The sequence below is a fragment of the Budorcas taxicolor genome, chromosome 19 (genome assembly GCF_023091745.1).
Source record: "Budorcas taxicolor isolate Tak-1 chromosome 19, Takin1.1, whole genome shotgun sequence".
NCBI lineage: Eukaryota > Metazoa > Chordata > Mammalia > Artiodactyla > Bovidae > Budorcas > Budorcas taxicolor.
Window position 1 is genome coordinate 51693628 of NC_068928.1, and position 18656 is coordinate 51712283.

The 18656-nt window shown below is 41.7% G+C and overlaps 1 protein-coding gene across 1 annotated transcript in view; it reads right to left on the reverse strand.

The window, feature by feature from the left end:
• The window catches only part of LOC128065467 (E3 ubiquitin-protein ligase RNF213-like), a 136381-nt gene that overhangs the window by 60627 nt on the left and 57098 nt on the right, over window positions 1-18656 (reverse strand). The window contains exons 18-26 of the mRNA XM_052658642.1: window positions 17794-17974; window positions 14188-14361; window positions 13665-13802; window positions 10585-11174; window positions 9585-9747; window positions 7987-8204; window positions 1031-1171; window positions 769-924; window positions 724-735 (exon numbers count right to left, since the gene is read on the reverse strand). Coding sequence (XP_052514602.1) covers window positions 724-735; window positions 769-924; window positions 1031-1171; window positions 7987-8204; window positions 9585-9747; window positions 10585-11174; window positions 13665-13802; window positions 14188-14361; window positions 17794-17974 — 1773 coding nt within the window. The remainder of the gene's footprint in view (window positions 1-723; window positions 736-768; window positions 925-1030; window positions 1172-7986; window positions 8205-9584; window positions 9748-10584; window positions 11175-13664; window positions 13803-14187; window positions 14362-17793; window positions 17975-18656) is intronic.

Sequence of the window (18656 nt, forward strand, 5' to 3'; positions counted from 1 at the left end):
GATTCATGTCCTCCATGGTTCACCATGTGATCTCAAGCACTGGTTAATCATGGAATGTCTTCCTTCCTCATCTCCAGTCTCTCTTTTAGGAAGCAATACATTGTACAGATAAAGAATATTGTTTATGAAGTATAAATGATAATTTATATTTCTTAATTCCCTCATGCTGGGAAAGATTGAAGGTAAAAGGAGAAGGTAGTTTCAGAGAATAAGATGGTTAGATAGCATCACCGATTCAATGGACATGAATTTGAGTAAACTCTGGGAGATAGTGAAGGACAGGGTAGCCTGATGTGCTACAGTTCATGGGGTCCCAAAGAGTCAGACATGACTTAGTGACTGAACAACAACAATCATAAAGTATAACTGAACTTTACAGAAAGAAATCTCATAATCAAAAGGAGAGACTGTTACATAAATTGATATGCCTTTATCATTGTGGTTACTATGGATTTTGATGAACAATATCCATCTACATCTTTAAGTATTTTGGGATGCTTGCTGATATACAGAGTAAGTGGACATCTCTTTGGGTCATGAATTCGGAGTACATGCACTCTGCAAGATCCACTGACTCCACTCTCCACAGTTTTAAGAGCAGAATGATTCCTTTGAAATACAAACTCAATCTCTTCTGACTTCCCAGGCACCTCAGCAGTGAGAGTGTTCAGCCCAAACAGATGGGATTAGGACACTTGCTCCAATGTAGATACAAATCCTTACCTCGGAAAATACCTCGACGACTTCAGCATTGCTGCATTCTTTTACCTCTACGACTTCAGCGTTGCTGTGTTCTTTTGTGCCAGAAATCAGCATCAATTTGTTCAAAAGCTCTTTCAGCTCTTCTAAAGAATAGTCTCTCTTCTCCTTGTGGCCTCCCTGGCCCTCGGGAAGGATTAAATGAAGAACTGTGTCTGGGGAAATCTGTGGAACAGGGCACAGTCAGAGGTCGATTTGGAGAGGCAGAAACCCCACGACAACAGCAGCCTGTGACAGCCTCCTGCAGCTGTGCCTGCAATGTGAGGCTCACCTTTTGGCCATCCGTGGGAGCCTTGATCACATAGATGCCTCTGCTGTTGATTGCTGTCGCCAGGGACAGGGATGAGAGCTCCACAGACCCATGACTCTCCTTCACTGTCTTCAGCCACTCGAGGTTCCGGGCAGAGTCACGCTGTCAGGACAGAAGGAGAGAAAATGGGCCGAAGCTTAGGCGTGATCTTCTTCCTGCCACTCTCTCCACCTCTGCCTTCCAGGGACAGGCGCCTCCTCCCCTTCTCTGGCCCAGTGTGCCATCACCCACAGGGGAGGCGTCCCTCATCTGCTGCCCACCACTGCCACGCGCTTTGGGTCTCCCTCCTGGGTCACGTGCCATTGCCGCAATGGCTGTTCCTGTGTTCCCACCCAGTGCCCTGGATACGTGGATGGGGAGCGACAGGCATGACCTCAGCTCTCTTGAGAAGGCGGCCTTCAGCCGGGCCCCTAACTGGGGAAAATGCTGGCTGAAACAAGCACGTGAGCTCTGTGTGCTCCTGCCATTCCTCTTCCCCTCCTTCACCCCTAGTGGGGTCTCAGCCACCCTGTTACGCAAGTTATGTATTATGAGCTTGCTGGTGCACCCTGCAACTGACCTGGTACTGGTGGTATACTTACACTGAAGTATTTATCTTTTCTGATTAAAAATGAATCTGTACCAATTGTGGAGAGTATGGAAAATACCAAGTGTATAGAGAATTAAGTAACAATTACCACCATTCAGAGAAAAATACTGGTAACATTTTAGCTCATTTCCTTTCCATTTATTCCCCCCTTATGTTTCCATAGTAGAGATCATCCTTATTCTTGTTGTTTATTGGCTAAGTTGTGTCTGATTCTTTTGTGACCTCATGGATATAGTCATCCAGGCTCCTCTTGCCCATGGGATTTCCCAGGCAAGAATACTAGAGTAGGTTGCCCTTTCTTTCTCCAGGGGCTCTTCCTGACCTAGGAATCGAACCTGAGTCTCTTGCATTACAGGAGGATTTTTTTTTAACCTCTGAGACACCAAAGAGCCCAGAGATCACTCTTAATTACATGCAATTTTGTATCCAATTTTCTAATATAATAGGACAAAGAAAGCATTTCCATATAGGATGAAAAACTATTTTTAAACCTCCTTTTAAATGGCTGCATTAAAAACCTGCCATGTAGATAGCAGAGTAAAAGGACATATACTTATCTACTGCGTGAACACCAAAATTGCAACTAGCTGTTGAACACCATCAACAGGAGGATGCTGGAACCCACCAAAACAAGATACCCCACATACCCATGTCATATCCAATGACAAAGAAGAAGCTGCAGCAAGACAGTAGGAGGAGCTCAATCACAATAAAATCAAATCCCAAAACCACAGACTGGAGAACAATAATACCATTGAAGTTCTTGCACTATTGTGAAGGTTCTGAACCCCATGTCAGGCTTCCCAGCCTGGAGATCCAACAAAGGGACTAGGAAGTCCCAGGGAATCTGGCATTGAGGGCCAGGAGGATTTGACTATAGGCCTTCCAGAACACTGTGGGAATAGAAACTCCAATCTTTGAGGGCACAAACAAAATTTTGCATGCACCAATACCCAGAGGAAAGGAGCAGTGGCCCCATAGCAGACTGAATCAAAACTATCTGCTAGTGTTGGAGGGCTTCCTGTGGAGGCATGAGATGGCAGGGGCTCACCATACAAATGGAGGCACTAGATGGTCACCCTTGTGATAAAGCCTCTTAAGACTTCGCCATTAAAGTTAACCCTACCATAGACCCCAGGCTTCCCTAGTAGCTCAGCTGGTAAAGAATCTGCCTGTAATGTGAGAGACCTGGGTTTGATCCCTGGGTTGGGAAGATCCACTGTAGAAGAAAATGGCAACCCACTCCAGTATTCTTGCCTAGAGAATCCCATGGATAGAGAAGCCTGGTGGGTTACAGTCCCTGGAGTGAGAAAGAGTTGCTGACTAACTTTCATTTTCATAGACCCCAGGACTGGATTGCCTCAGGCCAAATAACTACCAGGGAGGGAGTGCAACCCCACCCATCAGCAGATAATTGGATTAAAGCGTTACTGAGCAAATCCCTGCCAACCAGAGCAAAACCAAGTTTTTCCCATTGCCAGTCTCTCTCATCAAAAAGCTTACACAAGCCTCTTAGCCTCATCCATCAGAGGGCAGACAGGAAAAGCAAGAACCTCAGTCTCACAGCAGCTAAAGCAAAACCATATTACAGAAAGTTAACATGATGAAAAAGCAGAAAGTTGTGTCCTGGATGAAGAAACAAGATAAAATCTCAGAGAAACAACTAAATGAAGTGGAGACGGGCAACCTTCCAGAAACAGAATTCAGAATAATGATAGTGAAGATGATTCAGGATCTCAGGAAAAGAATGGAGGCAAATATCAAGAAGATGCAAGAAATGTTTACCAAAGACCTTTAAGAACTAAAGAACAAACAAAGAGATGAATAATGCACTAGAAGGAATCCATAGCAGGATAACTGAGGCAGAAGCACAAATAAATGACCTGGAGGACAGAATGGTGGAAATCACTATTGCAGAACAGAATATAGAAAAAAAAGAATGAAAAGAAATGAAGACAGCCTAAGAGACATCTGGGACAATATTAAATGCAACAACATTCTCATTATAGGGGTCACAGAAGGAGAAGAGAGAGAGAGAGGACATGAGAAAATATTTGAAGAGATAATAGCTGAAAATTTCCCAAACATGGGAAAGGAAACAGTCAGTCAAGTCCAGGAAGCACAGATAGTCCCAGGAAGGACGAACCCAAGGTGGAACACACTGAGACACATAGTAATCAAACTGACAAAAATCAAAGACAGACATAAAATATTAAAAGCAACAAGGGAAAAACAGCAAATAACATAGAAGGGAACTACCATCAGGCTATCAGCTGATTTCTCAACAGAAATTCTACAAGCCAGAAGGGAATGACATGATATTTTTTAACTGATGAAAGGGAAGAGACTCCAACCAAGATTACTCCACCCAGCAAGACTCGCCTTCAGATCTGATGGAGAAAAGCTTTCCAGGCAAGTAAAAGTTTAGAGAATTCAGCATCACCAAACCAGCTTTACAACAAATACTAAAGGAACTTCTTTTGGCAGGAAACACAAGAGAAAGAAAAGACCTACAGAAAACAAACCCAAAGCAATTCAGAAAATGGTCATAGGATCATCAGTTCAGTTCAGTTGTTCAGTCCTGTCCGACTCTGCAACCCCATGAATTGCAGCACGCCAGTCCTTCCTGTCCATCACCATTACTCAAACTCATGTCCATCGAGTCGGTGATGCCATCCAACCATCTCATCCTCTGTTGTCTCCTTCTCCTCCTGCCCCCAATCCCTCCCAGCATCAGAGACTTTCCTAATGAGTCAACTCTTCGCAGCAGGTGACCAAAGTACTGGAGTTTCAGCTTTAGGTGAAATTTAGGTGTTCCTTCCAAAGAATATCCAGGACTGATCTCCCCTACAATGGACTGGTTCGATCTTCTTGCAGTCCAAGGGACTGTCAAGAGTCTTCTCCAACACCACAGTTCAAAAGCATCAATTCTTCGACGCTCAGCTTTCTTCACAGTCCAACTCTCACATCCATACATGACTACTGGAAAAACCATAGCCTTGACTAGATGGACCTTTGTTGGCAAAGTAATGTCTCAGCTTTTGAATATGCTATCTAGGTTGGTCATAACTTTCCTTCCAAGGAGTAAGCGTCTTTTAATTTCATGGCTGCAGTCACCATCTGCAGTGATTTTGGAGCCCCCAAAAATAAAGTCGGACACTGTTTCCACTGTTTCCCCATCTATTTCCCATGAAGTGATGGGACTGGATGCCATGATCTTCATTTTCTGAATATTGAGCTTTAAGCCAACTTTTTCACTCTCCTCTTTCACTTTCATCAAGAGGCTTTTTCATTCCTCTTCACTTTCTGCCATAAGGGTGGTGTCATCTGCATATCTGAGGTTATTGATATTTCTCCCGGCAATCTTGATTCCAGCTTGTGCTTCTTCAAGCCCCGCGTTTCTCATGATGTACTCTGCATATAAGTTAAATAAGCAGGGTGACAATATACAGCCTTGACGTACTCCTTTTCCTATTTGGAACCAGTCTGTTGTTCCCTGTCCAGTTCTAACTGTTGCTTCCTGACCTGCATACAAGTTTCTCAAGAAGCAGGTCAGGTGGTCTGGTATTCCCATCTCTCTCAGAATTTTCCACACTTTATTATGATCCACACAGTCAAAGGCTTTGGCATAGTGAATAAAGCAGAAATAGATGTTTTTCTGGAACTCTCTTGCTTTTTCCATGATCCAGCGGATGTTGACAATTTGATCTCTGGTTCCTCTGCCTTTTCTAAAACCAGCTAGAACATCAGGAAGTTCACGGTTCACGTATTGCTGAAGCCTGGCTTGGAGAATTTTCAGCATTACTTTACTAGCGTGTGAGATGAGTGCAATTGTGCAGTAGTTTGATCATTCTTTGGCATTGCCTTTCTTTGGGATTGGAATGAAAACTGACCTTTTCCAGTCCTGTGGCCACTGCTGAGTTTTCCAAATTTGCTGGCATATTGAGTGCAGCACTTTCACAGCATCATCTTTCAGGATTTGAAATAGCTCAAGTGGAATTCATCACCTCCACTAGCTTTGCTCGTAGTGATGCTTTCTAAGGCCCACTTGACTTCACATTCCAGGATGTCTGGCTCTAGGTGAGTGATCACACCATCATGATTATCTTGGTTGTGAAGATCTTTTTTGTACAGTTCTGTGTATTCTTGCCACCTCTTCTTAATAGCGTCTGCTTCTGTTAGGTCCATACCATCTTTGTCCTTTATCAAGCCCATCTTTGCATGAAATGTTTCCTTGGTATCTCTGATTTTCTTGAAGAGATCTCTAGTCTTTCCCATTCTGTTCTTTTCCTCTATTTCTTTGCATTGGTCACTGAGGAAAGCTTTCTTATCTCTCCTTGCTATTCTTTGGAACGCTGCATTCAGATGCTTATATCTTTCCTTTTCTCCTTTGCTTTTCACTTCTCTTCTTTTCTCAGCTATTTGTAAGGCCTCCCCAGACAGCCATTTTGCTTTTTTGCATTTCTTTTCCATGGGGATGGTCTTGATCCCTGTCTCATGTACAGTGTCATGAACCTCCATCCATAGTTCATCAGGCACTCTATCAGATCTAGTCCCTTAAATCTATTTCTCACTTCCACTGTATAGTCATAAGGGATTTGATTTAGGTCATGCCTGAATGGTCTAGTGGTTTTCCCTACTTTCTTCAGTTTAAGTCTGGATTTGGCAATAAGGAGCTCATGATCTGAGCCACAGTCAGCTCCTAGTCTTGTTTTTGCTGACTGTATAGAGCTTCTCCATCTTTGGCTACAAAGAATAGAATCAATCTGATTTCAGTGTTGACCATCTGGTGATGTCCATGTGTAGAGTCTTCTCTTGTGTTGTTGAAAGAGGGTGTTTGCTATGACCAGTGCATTCTCTTGGCAAAACTCTATTAGCCTTTGCCCTGCTTCATTCCGTGAACATACATTTCGATAATTACCTTAAATGTAAATGGATTAAATGCACAAACCAGAAGACATAGACTGGCTATGTGGATGAAAACATGTGCAGGTATGCACCTCCATTTACCACATCATTATGTATGACCCCCTAAATTGTATGTAATTATGTTATATTGTTAAGTTAATCAAGTTCCCATTATGGTTTGCAATTGTAATTATCTTTTATTTTTTGTCTGGTTATTCATCATGAAAACTGATAAATATTTTTTACTATTGTGATCATGTAACTATTACTTACCATTGCATCATGATTGGTCAATGGAAAATTAATAAAACTCTATATCACCAAAACTAGAATCTATTAGAAAAACCTGTAATTATATTTTAAAACCCAGATGCATATCAGAATTATCTTAATTTTTTTTTGAAAAATATGAATGCTCAGGTATCGCTTTTTTTCCCAGAGCTTCAGATATGTTTCTAATGAAAAGTCATGCTTAAAAACAACTGGACTTATGATGATCTTTTACTTTTATCTAGCTTACTTTTTCTATTTCATATTTGGTGTTTCCATTTCATTTAGTTTACGTTTTCCAATTTCTCCATCTCTTCTTTTTTTTATTTATGTTCTTTCTCAAGCCTTTATCAAGTGCAGTAGAAAAGCTTTTGTATACATATGCTGTGCTGTAGTCATTCAATCATGTCTAACTGTTTGTAACCCCATAGACTGTAGCCAACCAGGCACCTGTATGCCAGGCAAGAATACTAGAGTGGTTTGCTATGCCCTTGTCCAGGGGATCTTCCCAACCCAGGAATCAAACCCAGGTCTCCTGCATTGCAGGCGAATTCTTTATAGTCTGAGCCACCAGGGAAGTCCAAGAATACTGGAGTGGGTAGCATATCCCTTCTCCAGGGGATCTTCCCGACCCAGAAATCGAACCAAGGTCTCCTGCATTGCAGGCGATGCTTTACCAGCTGAGCTACCAGGGAAGTCTTGTGTGTGTGTGTGTGCGTGTGTGTGTGTGTGTGTGTAAGTTTTAGAAAACTTAAGACTTTTTGCCTACCTAAAAATATTATGACATTTTGATTCCACTTATTTGGCTTAGTATGAATAGAATGTTAAATTTCTAATTAAAGAATAGATATGCAGCAAGCAACAAAAGTTTACTGTATAGCATAGGGAACCCCAGTCAATATCTTATAATAACCTATGATGGAAAATAATTTCAAAAATAGCATATGTGTATTTGTATAACTGAATTACCTTGCTGTGCACCTGAAACACTGTAAGTCAACTATACATCAACTATATATATATATTTAAAATGACACACACACAAAAAACCCTGCCATGTGAGTGTGCAATATTTGCAATTGTGCCGCTAGTGTTTCTAAGTGATGCTTCACTAAACTTAACCTGCTCTGGAGCCAGAAATAAGACTCACCAGTTTCATGGGCAGGTTGTGGTCATTATCCAGAGCCTTCCACAGCTCTTTCAGGTGTTGCATGAACTCATCAAAACCCGCACTTGTGTCCAGCTTATAGAGCAGGGGTGCGTAGCCTTGCACAGCATCACGGAAGTAAGCCACCCGGTCCACGTCAATGTCTTTCTCCCCCGCAGAGATGGAGGCCAGATCCACGAACACCTTCAGCTCGGTGATGCCTGGGGTAGGAAGGGTAGATGAATGCAGGGCTACCCTGTGATGACAGGAGCCCCATATCTGGAACAGTGCTCCTTACTGATGCTATAAGTGGATATTTAGTGGATTTTAGGGTTTTATCCATTTTTTGCTTTCAATAAGAACCTGGGGACTTTTTCTTTTGCCATTTATGTTGATATTCTGACCAATACCTGACCTTTCTGAATAGCATCAATGTCTGGGCATTATGTCCATGGGGATTTTGTGAGTCTTATTTCATGTAATCCACATTATATTGTCATTTAATTATGGAAAAAAAACAAGCTTAGATGGTACTAGAATTTCTCAGATGGCACTAATGGTAAAAAAAAAAAAAAAATCTGCCTGCCACTGCAGGAGATGCAAGAGAAAAGGTTCGATCCCTGGGTCGGGAAGATACACTGGAGAAGGAAATGGGAACCCACTCCAATATTCTAGCCTGGAAAATTCTATGGGTTGAGAAGTCTGGCAGACTACAGTCACAAAGAGTCAGACATGATTGAGCAACTGAGCACACACACAATGTTGAGCTGGTAAAAAAAACATATTGACGGTTATCTATAAAAAACTGCTGCTTGCTAATCAAAGCTGGGGCATTGCAATAACCTGAGGAGCCCACAGCTGAAAGCAGTGAGGCTGGGGTGAGATGAGCACGCAGCCCATCCCCTGTCCCTTTACACTAGGGCTGCCCACCTTCCTTCTTTCCTGCCTCTTCCCTCCCTCCATGAATTAATTCTGCCCAAATCACCCAAGCCACAGAGCTGAAAATACTGCCAAACCCATGCACAATGACAAGTAGATGTGATTAAGTCTAGACAAGATTGCCTTGGCTTCTAGTAAAACTCAACAAGAAGAAAAAGCTAAAGGGACACAATATTTAAGAAAATGGTGCTGCTGTTCACAGCAAGCATCCAGAGTGAGAGAGGAAAAAAGTGGCCAAGGAAATAGCTTTTACACCAGCAAATGAGTGATACTGTCTTGGTTATAAATTCTATCCACAACAACTATGCCCATCTCACACATTTACCTAAAGAATACAGGTGGAAACTTGCTAAGAGACTAACTCTTAATATTTCAATCACTAAAAGGAAAGGAAAATTATGGGATGTTATAGGGGGCTAATTATCATTACAATGGTAATCATATTACAATATATAAATGGATCAAATCAATGTGCCATACACCCTAATTTTACACAATACTGTATGGTAGATATATTTCAATTTAAAAAATACAGAATGTGTCTCACGGTCCTTTACTCAGAACATGATCAAGGGAGTGGCTGCCAATAAGTTTAGGAAGAACACCCTGTGAACCGTATAAATACTCTCCAGCCTTCTGGCCACCACAGTGATGGACTGTACCTCCGAGAGCCTCCCGGACCCAACCGATGAACTCCTTCCTCTGGGACAGCTCCTTCAGACACTGACATCGGATCTCACTGACATCCTGCAGTAGTTTTTTGGCATGGATAATGTGCTGGCTGATCTGGTTGAGGTTTTCATGGCAAATTTTGTCCAAGTCAGTCTAAAACAGTCATCAAAGAGAGTTGTCAAAGACAGTCTGCAAGACAAGGCAGTATGTGGGCTAGAACTGGCTCCTGGACCCCCAAGAACAGCAGTGCTGACCATCCCAATAGTCCCTTTCAACAATCATCCAGGACTGACATGTACATGAAGCTCTTATCCCAGATTGGACACTGTAGCCACCCTTGCTGTCCCCCCTTCATCCATAGTAACCACAATTCCTCTACACCTGGGGATTCTGCTAAGAAGAACCCAGCCAGGTGCATCTTGTAAGTTTTCCTGTTTTCTAAGTAAAGAAATGAAGGACCATGACAGTGACCTACTCAAGAACATGCTGCTGGGCTTCAAGCTTATGTAATTCCAAACTTTGGGCTCAATTTTAGTCATCATCACACCTGTCCATGCAATAATATAGATCACCATATACCTTAAAAATGCCCACCGAAAAAATCAGAAGGCAAAAGTCTCACTTCTTAATTGTAATGCAAATAACTTACCATGTAACATGCCAAGTTAAGCCCTAGATGTGGAAAGCCAACAAAACAAATGGCTTTTTTGCTTATAGAACCTAAAGAACTCAGCACACTCTTTACAAATACCTGATGACTAAAGAAGGATCATTGCATTTTCCTAAATTCATGATCCTCCTGCTGATCAAAGAATGAACAGTCACATTATTGGTAAACAAAGGTAAAAACAAATACCTTGACATATTTGGATATAAAATAATACAAATAACCCTGAGGAACCTGTGAATTCATCTTGCTCAGTTTTTAAAAGCAAGAAGCCCAGGATCCTTGCCACGCTTATGCCCAGGAGTCCCCAGTAAATAACTTACAAAGCTTAGTAAGGTGTGGAGAACACTGAAGTCACCAGTCAGGCCCAAATTCTCTTTGACCTCCAAGATGACCTTGGCTGAGTCGACAGCCTGATGCAGGTGATGGTATTCCTTGATCTGCTGGACTCGCTCCTTGATCCAATCCTTCTGGTCTCTGGGATACAGAGCACACATGGTCTGGAGGTCTTCAGTTAGGTCGCTGTATTTATTCACAAAGTCCTTGAAGATGTCATCGATTTCCCCAAATGTGACCTCCCCTGACTTCAGATCCTGATACAGTTTTGTAAACCTTTTGAAACAAGGACAATATAAACATTCATACACCTTTTCAGGCTGAAATATCTCCCTTTCCAAGTTCTCTTCTGGCTCACTCAGCTCCTGTGCGGCTTCTGCCCAGAAGATCTGGAAGATGTGACTGTCCTTTAGCAAATATGCGTTTTGGGCCATTTCTTGGACTTCAGGGCTCAGGTTATAATGTGTTGTCCACGTCGAGTCAAGGGAGGTGGCTGACAAAGTCACTGTCACAACTTGGTTTAACTTTTTCCCACTGAGGTCTTCTGAATGTCTTTCAGCAATCTCTCCAAAATCCACTTTTGAAACCATAAGAGAATGTCAAGTCAAACTCTATTCACAGTATCATTTTATTTTACCTTCCCAGTTTTTACTGCCCTTGCTGCTCTTAAGGAAATGCAAGTGAACACACTTGTTGGAATTTGTTCTCAGTGAGCGTAGCTAAATCTCCACCCTCCATGAAAAATCAATTTTCACGACAAAGAAGGCTTTGCAACTTCTGGGTGAAGATGACCACTTGAAATCTGCACGTTTCCACTCCCTCCCCAAATCCTGCTGCAATGACAGAAGTGAGATTGTTTTTCAAAAGCCATAAAGCAACAGCACTGGGAAGTATAGAAAAGGAGATCACAGCAACAAAACTTTGGAACTTGAAAAGCAGATGTGCTGAGGGTAAACAATGTTTCAAGGCCAAGAAAATGGGGTCTTAGCCCATAGTGGGGAAACCTGAGATTCTGCCAGGTGTCTGTCATCACAGAATTTCCCACATGCACACACCCTGGCTGCAGACGCTGGAATTTGGGAGGTGGTGATGAAATAAGGAGGACTGGGCTGAAAGTCTGCATAACGAGTCATCAAACAGGCTCATTTTCATCCCCACCCATTCCATACAGCAGGCTGATGGCACCTCCTCCATCCTGGGATGCAACAGGTGGTTTATATTCTAGAGAGGATAACACAGAGGGCTCTCTGGATTGGAGGCCTCAGATACACGGCAGGATAAAGGCATTTCCAGACACCTACCCTTCGTCAGGAAGCTAAGGGTTGGTATGTGCCACTAAATTTAAGAAGCTAGAAAGGAGAAGAGAGGACACAGGGAGTAGAAGGAAGGACTGAGGCTAGATACGCATCTTGGATGCTGAGAACCTCCAGCCCTCATTTCTGTCTTGACTCCTGGAGACCTGGCAGGCAGCCCTATATCTTCCAGGCAAGAGACTGGTGATCTGAGCAGCCCAAGAGAGAGGAGCTAAAGATACAGACTATTTCAAAGCCTAGCCACCCACTCTCGGAAATCCGCCACCAGGGCGTTAGTCCTCTCTCTTAATATAAACAGATAAAAAAGAATTCTAGACATTGGGGCAAAGGCTTAGACATGAAAAATAGACATAAAAACATACCAAGAGATAAAAGCAACTTGGAGGAAAGAGGAAACTACTTAAGAAAAAGAAAACCTCTAAATCAAAAATATCAAAAATCTTGGAAAGGTATGATGCTATAACCATGAACCAGAACAGGATAGTATGGAAAAAGGATCACAAAGCAAAAAGAGTTCTTGTAAATTAAATACAAGTAAGAAGAGAAAGTTAAAAATTTAATGGAAAGCATTGAAGGAAAATTAAGGAAATTGCTCAGAAAACAGAACAAAATGCACAGACACTGAAAATAGGAAAGAAAATGTATGGAAGTTAAATGACTATTTCAGGAGGTCCAATATCCAACTGTGGATTCCAGCAAGAGAAAAGATAATCACTTAACTAACACAAGAAGTTTCCCCAGAACTCAAGGACTTGGAATTCTAGATTACAAAGATCCACTTAAGTATGCCCAGTACAGCAGATGGGAGAGACCCATTCCAAGGAACATCATTATATTTCAGAATAAGGGGGACAAAAAAAAAAATCTCAAGAGCTTCCAGGGAGAAAATATGTCATCTACAAAGGATTAGAATCCCAACCTGCTCTAAACAATGACCCTGCAGAGACAATGGAGCCACAAACCCCAAATCCTGAAGGAAAGATCTGCACCAAACCACAGATCTCCTGGGAGGGCAGACGTTTTCAGACAGGCAAGAACTCCTGGGCCTCTTACTCAGGAGAAACAGAGTGTGCATTTCACTAAAACACAGGAGTGAGAGCAGGGAGCCATAACACCCAGGATACAGATCCAGCCGAGAAGAGAGGCAAGATACCCCGAGGATCGCTTATCTCTGGTTTGGTGAGATTCTATCTGAAAAAGCAAATGGATCTCCTTTGGAGGAAATTCAAACAGTTGGTAAAGAGTCTGGCATTGAATTAAAAAAAAAAAAAAAATACGTTGAAAACAAAGCACAGGACAAGATAAGAATTTCCAATCTAGAGAAGACAGTTTACACAAGAAATGGGAGAGAATCATGGCCTGTTTCACGGCTCAGGTGTGAAGAGTGTGTTTGCACAGATGTGACATTTAAACCCTGAGGACTGATCTAATTCAAATTATAATAAAACTGGAGGAAAAGAAGATAGGAAAGCCTATGTGTATAAGACAGAAATTTGAAAAATGAGATTTAAATGCTAATTTTCCATAAATGATAATGTTTAAACCTGAAAATCAAGAAGCATACTATTTTGAGCTATGTCAGTAGTTACCAAAAAGTTTTTAACTTTATTAAAAATTAACACATTAGAAAAAGCCTCCCCCCTCCAAGATAAAGGGCTGCTACTGTGGTATGTGTTTTAAAATCATTTTCTCCTTTGACCTTTCTCCCCTGGGGACCTTTCAATTTTGTTTATTTTAATGCTTAGGAATATCACCTTTTATCAGGTCTTTTACCCTCCCATACAACTTCAGAAGAGAATCAACATATGTCTTCTCTTTCTGTAGAGTGTCCAGTTCTTTCTTTCTCAGACTCAGAGTGTCTTCTTTCTCTTGGGCTAAAAGACTTTTATTCTCTGGAGGAAAAAAAGGAAAGGAACCCAGTAGAACAAACATCCATTTTGTAGCAAGTCATTTCCCAAACTGCCCATGAATATGCGCCACACGCTGGGCTATGTGGAGGGTGATGCTGGGGGCTGCATGCATGGCCAGTCCAAGACGTCCCCGTGTCAACAGCATGGAATAAAAACAACAAGTGCTCTGATGTGGTCAGTATTTTATCACTTTCCCAATATTTTCCTGAAGATTAGAAGTTATCCCCTGTCAACTTTCTGGTGAGAAGAGCCACTCATCTTAAAGACCACAAAGATCACCTCTCTATAAGACACACAGGCAAACACAGAAGCTTTTCAGCTCCTAACCCCTTAGGAGCTTAAAGTCACATCTCAACTTGATACTTACTTAAATGCCAGAGGTCGAGGAACTGATTCATGTGTTTTACAATCAGCTCCAATTGTCCAACTAAAATTGTTCCATTGATGAGGTCACTTGTAACTTTTGTGAATACAGAGTCCACAGTGGCCATCAACTTCTTGCCTTCCTTGGTAATATTTGCTAATATTTTCTCATTGGTTCCTGACCAAGTTAAGAACAGAGTTAAAATGGTAAGCACCCTACTTCCTTCTCACATTATTGGATTTCCAATAAATTCCTCATTGCTTTTCCCCAAATTCCACAGAATAAAGCAAAGTCATTCCATATTTCCAGATGTTTTTCTCACATTCCTCGATTCTGCTTCTCCTATGAGATTTACATCTCACCCACATTCATCTCCCAAAGGACTTCCTTCTTCATGAAGAAGAGTGGCCAAAGTAAGTGAGGAGAATGACCAAAGGAAGCCAAGAGAATCACATTTCTCCGTTTTTAAAAATCTGTGCCCACTTTAGTATACCGAATATCTTTCTTAAAGTAGACATCATTGCCTTTAAAAACTCCCAATCTCGAGAACTCTTAGAGAAGAATAAACTTCATCAGGAATGCACTGATATCCAGCAAGGGTTATCCACATGTCTTAAGGAGGCATTGTCACAGAGTATAAAAACAAGAAACATCAGTGTGATGACTATACACATGTTGGCTATCTTGAAAAATTATGAATTTGAATTTTAGGATTGATTTAGAGGGCAGAATTTTCCAATACACTTAGTGTAACCTCCAGAATTTTTCCCTTCCTGTCATATTAGGGTCATATCCTTGGGTCATGCCATTAAAAGCAAATAGAGCTGTTTTATTCACAATTGAAAAATCTTGGCAGGATCCAATATGTCCTTCAGTAGGTGAATAGACATACAAACTGTGGTCCATTCACACAATGGAATAATATTCACTGGTAAAAAGAAGTGAGCTACAAAAAAGAAGCTTCAATGCGTGTTGCTAAGTGAACAAAACCAGTCTAAAAAGGCAACAGAGTGTGTGGTTCCAACCATATCACTTTCTGGAAACAGCAGAACTACTGAAGAGAGAAGAGGGATGAACAGGTGGAACACAGAGAGGTTTTAAGACAGTGAAACTTTTCAGTATGATATGGTAATAGTGGATGCACATTATTACATTTGTCAAACCACCGAAAGCACCAGACTAAACTGTTAGGGGAAGCACACTGATTGAAACCACCCACCCTGGCCAGGCACCATAGTAACCATTTGCATGAGTTGTTTTATGACAGGAGATCCTGATAAGGAATAGGGAACTAATAAGCCACCACCAACAGGAAGAGTCTGGGAAAGGTCAAAAGGAGACACCGGGTGTCCGTCCACTTCCCAGAATCCCTCTCGCTAGCCTCCATCTTGGCTGAGTGATGCACGAGCTATCAAGAAAGACTCTGAATTAGAATGATTGGCCAAAGACCACTCGGAAACTAATCCCATCACCATAAAACCCAAGACTTCGAGCCACGCAGCAGAGCAGTTCTCCTGGATTCTTTTACCCTATTTCTCTCCACCCAGGTGCTCTTTCCCAATAAAATCTCTTGCTTTGTCAGCACGTGTCTCCTTGGACAATTCTTTTCCGAGTGTTAGACCAGAGCCTACTCTTGGGGCCCTGTAGGGGGGCCTCCCCCTTCCTACAACAAAACTGTCATGTAAACATTAGTCTTTAGCTATTAATGTGATGCGGAATATTTCCTGCCATATCAATAAAGACGGATGTCACAACCATTCTTGATTCTAGCCCTCCAGTGTGAATTTCTGAGCCTGGAGGGTGCCCAGGAAGAACAATGCCAGCTATCTGGCAGCCATCAGCCACTGAGATGCATAAGAAAGTAATGATTTCAGTAAGCCCAGACTTTTGCATCTTCCTATACATAGAAAAGTGCTAAATTCCTTAACTTGAGATATCTGGTTTTCCTTAGTTAACAATAATCTTTTGATGTTCAGACTACCTGTCCCTTGTTGCAAACTTTTATATAGCATGACTCCTACCCCTGCCTCCCTCCTTGAAGTAGTTTTCCCAGGGTTGCTTGAAAGCTGTCTACTGGGCTTGAAGTCCTAAAAATTCCCACGGGGGAAAAAAACACACACAATTTTCAACTTTTAGGTTGTGAGTATTTTTAGTTGACATTAACAACGTATCAATATTGGCTCATCAGTTAAAAGCATCCTGCCACACTGAAGCAAAATATTAATAATACAGGAAATTTTGTGTATGGAGCAGGTAAATATGGGAACACACTGTACTCTCTGCTCAATTCTCCTATCAACTTAAAGCTGTTCTAAAATATAAGATCTATTAATTTAAAAGACACAAATGTGATCTTTTCATGAAGGAGGAAACAGACAGAACAGGCTCCATCTTGAAAGCAGGACTCCATCTTGGGCCGGACTGTGGACTTTGAGCTATATGCCCAGTATCTAGGAAACGACCTACCACCTCCACCCGATGGATGAGCCCCAGGGCTCGTACCTAGACTCTCCGTTGCCTAAAAGAATACCCTAATTATCTGTGTAACTGAATAGAATCATAAATTCTATTATGCTTATCGGGGTATGACCACAGGCCTATTGATAATTGTCCACTGTTAACTACCTAGGCTTAAGGCATACGGTTTAAGCATATGAATCGCGGATTAACTTTGATTGTATCTTGCTTTTCCTTTGTTCAGACTAGTTCCAGGGAATTTGGGGAGGTGGGTTTGAGCATGTACACTTAGGGTATATAAGGTTTTCACAAAAAACTGGTCGGGGTCCTTGGCTAAGAGGAGACAGTGCCTTGGTCCCACCAGTGTAATAAACTGCACTCAATTACCTGCATTGTCTTTCTGAGTGAGTTTGTTTCCCAGAATGCATGGCTACAATATTCAGGTGAGTAGTTTTTAATCATTACATAGGAGTTCCACATCAATCTTTTTATTTTATACCTGTGACAAGCCAGCATGGAAGGAACTTAGCTTTTTTTTAAGGCTGTCCCAGTAATTTGATGAAATTGAGCCTCAAAATAATCTTACATGTGGTGTTTTTCCACTAGATCTAATGACTCACACATAAACCTGAATAAAACATTTTCAGGGCAATACACATCTCTCCCTCTTGGTCACAAACCCTGGGGTTATGGAGGGTCTGGATGGAAGAATCAGGCAGTACTTAGTTTTTGTTAAGGTCACCAGGTTTGGCTTGAACATTTATATGGATCTCAGAACAATATAGGTTTTAGATCCAGACACACTTGGGTTGGGATTTTGGTTCTCAAACTTATTGGCAAGACCTTGGGTAAGTCGTATTATATTTTTCACCAGAGTTTCTTCACCTGATGATCCTCAGGACCACTTCAAGGGTACAATATCAGCACAAAGATGGTGTCCTGCAGGTTTTGCATGAATGGTGGCTTTCAGTGTTAGTTCTTAATTATGATCCAAATGTTCTGAGCCTTCCTGGGTCCTTCCATCCAAGTTGCTTCTTTTGGCAAATGTCAACCCAATCTAACTGACTAACAGGTCAAATATTTTGCCCCCAGTCTTGAGTCAAGAGGTGCCAGTAGACAGAATAGATGTTCCCAGCACCCTCATGGACATACCACACAACTTGAAGAGATGCTTGATGTCTGGCCATATGAGCAGATGATTCAAAACCTCACCCACGTCGTCTACAAATTCTCCTCCACTTCTTGGCCAGGACTTAGTGATCACAGCAGACACAATGGTGTAATATTTTCGTGAGTTATTATAAGAGACTTCCTCAAGGACACTGGTTTGAGACTGTAAGAAAAATGAATAAAGAGAGAGACATTTAGAAGATTATTTGGTTAGTTTATTTTTGAATAACAGAAGTAAATTACTCATTATAATTATAGGAAATCTCTTATAATTAGTTATGCTGTCTTGTGCTTAGTTGCCCAGTCTTGTCCGACTCTGTGTGACTCCCTGGACTGTAGCCCACCAGGCTCTGATGTCCATGGGAATTCTCCAAGCAAGAATACTGGAGTGCGTTGCCATGGCCTCCTCCAGGGATCTTCCCAACTCAGGAATCAAACCCAGGTCTCCTGCACTGCAGGAAGATTCTTCACAGTCTGAGCCACCAGGGAAGCCCTTGAATAATGGAATGGGTAGCCTATCCCTTCTTCAGGGGATCTTCCTGACCGAGGAATCCAACTGGGGTCTCCTGCATTGCAGGCGATTCTTTACCAACTGAGTTACCAGGAAGGCCCATTAACAATGTCTCAAAAAAAAAAAAAAAAAAAAAAACCAAAAGAATAAACAAAATATGAAATAAATTAAAATTTTGAGGGCATATCCATTCTCCTATGCACTGTCTCCTTAAGAGATGAATATTGGTGTTGTGGAAACTGGTACCCACAGACAAATACAGACACAATCTACAAATCACCCCCCTTTTCTCTGGCTCAATGATATTTTTCTTGGGACTTTTACATTATGAAAA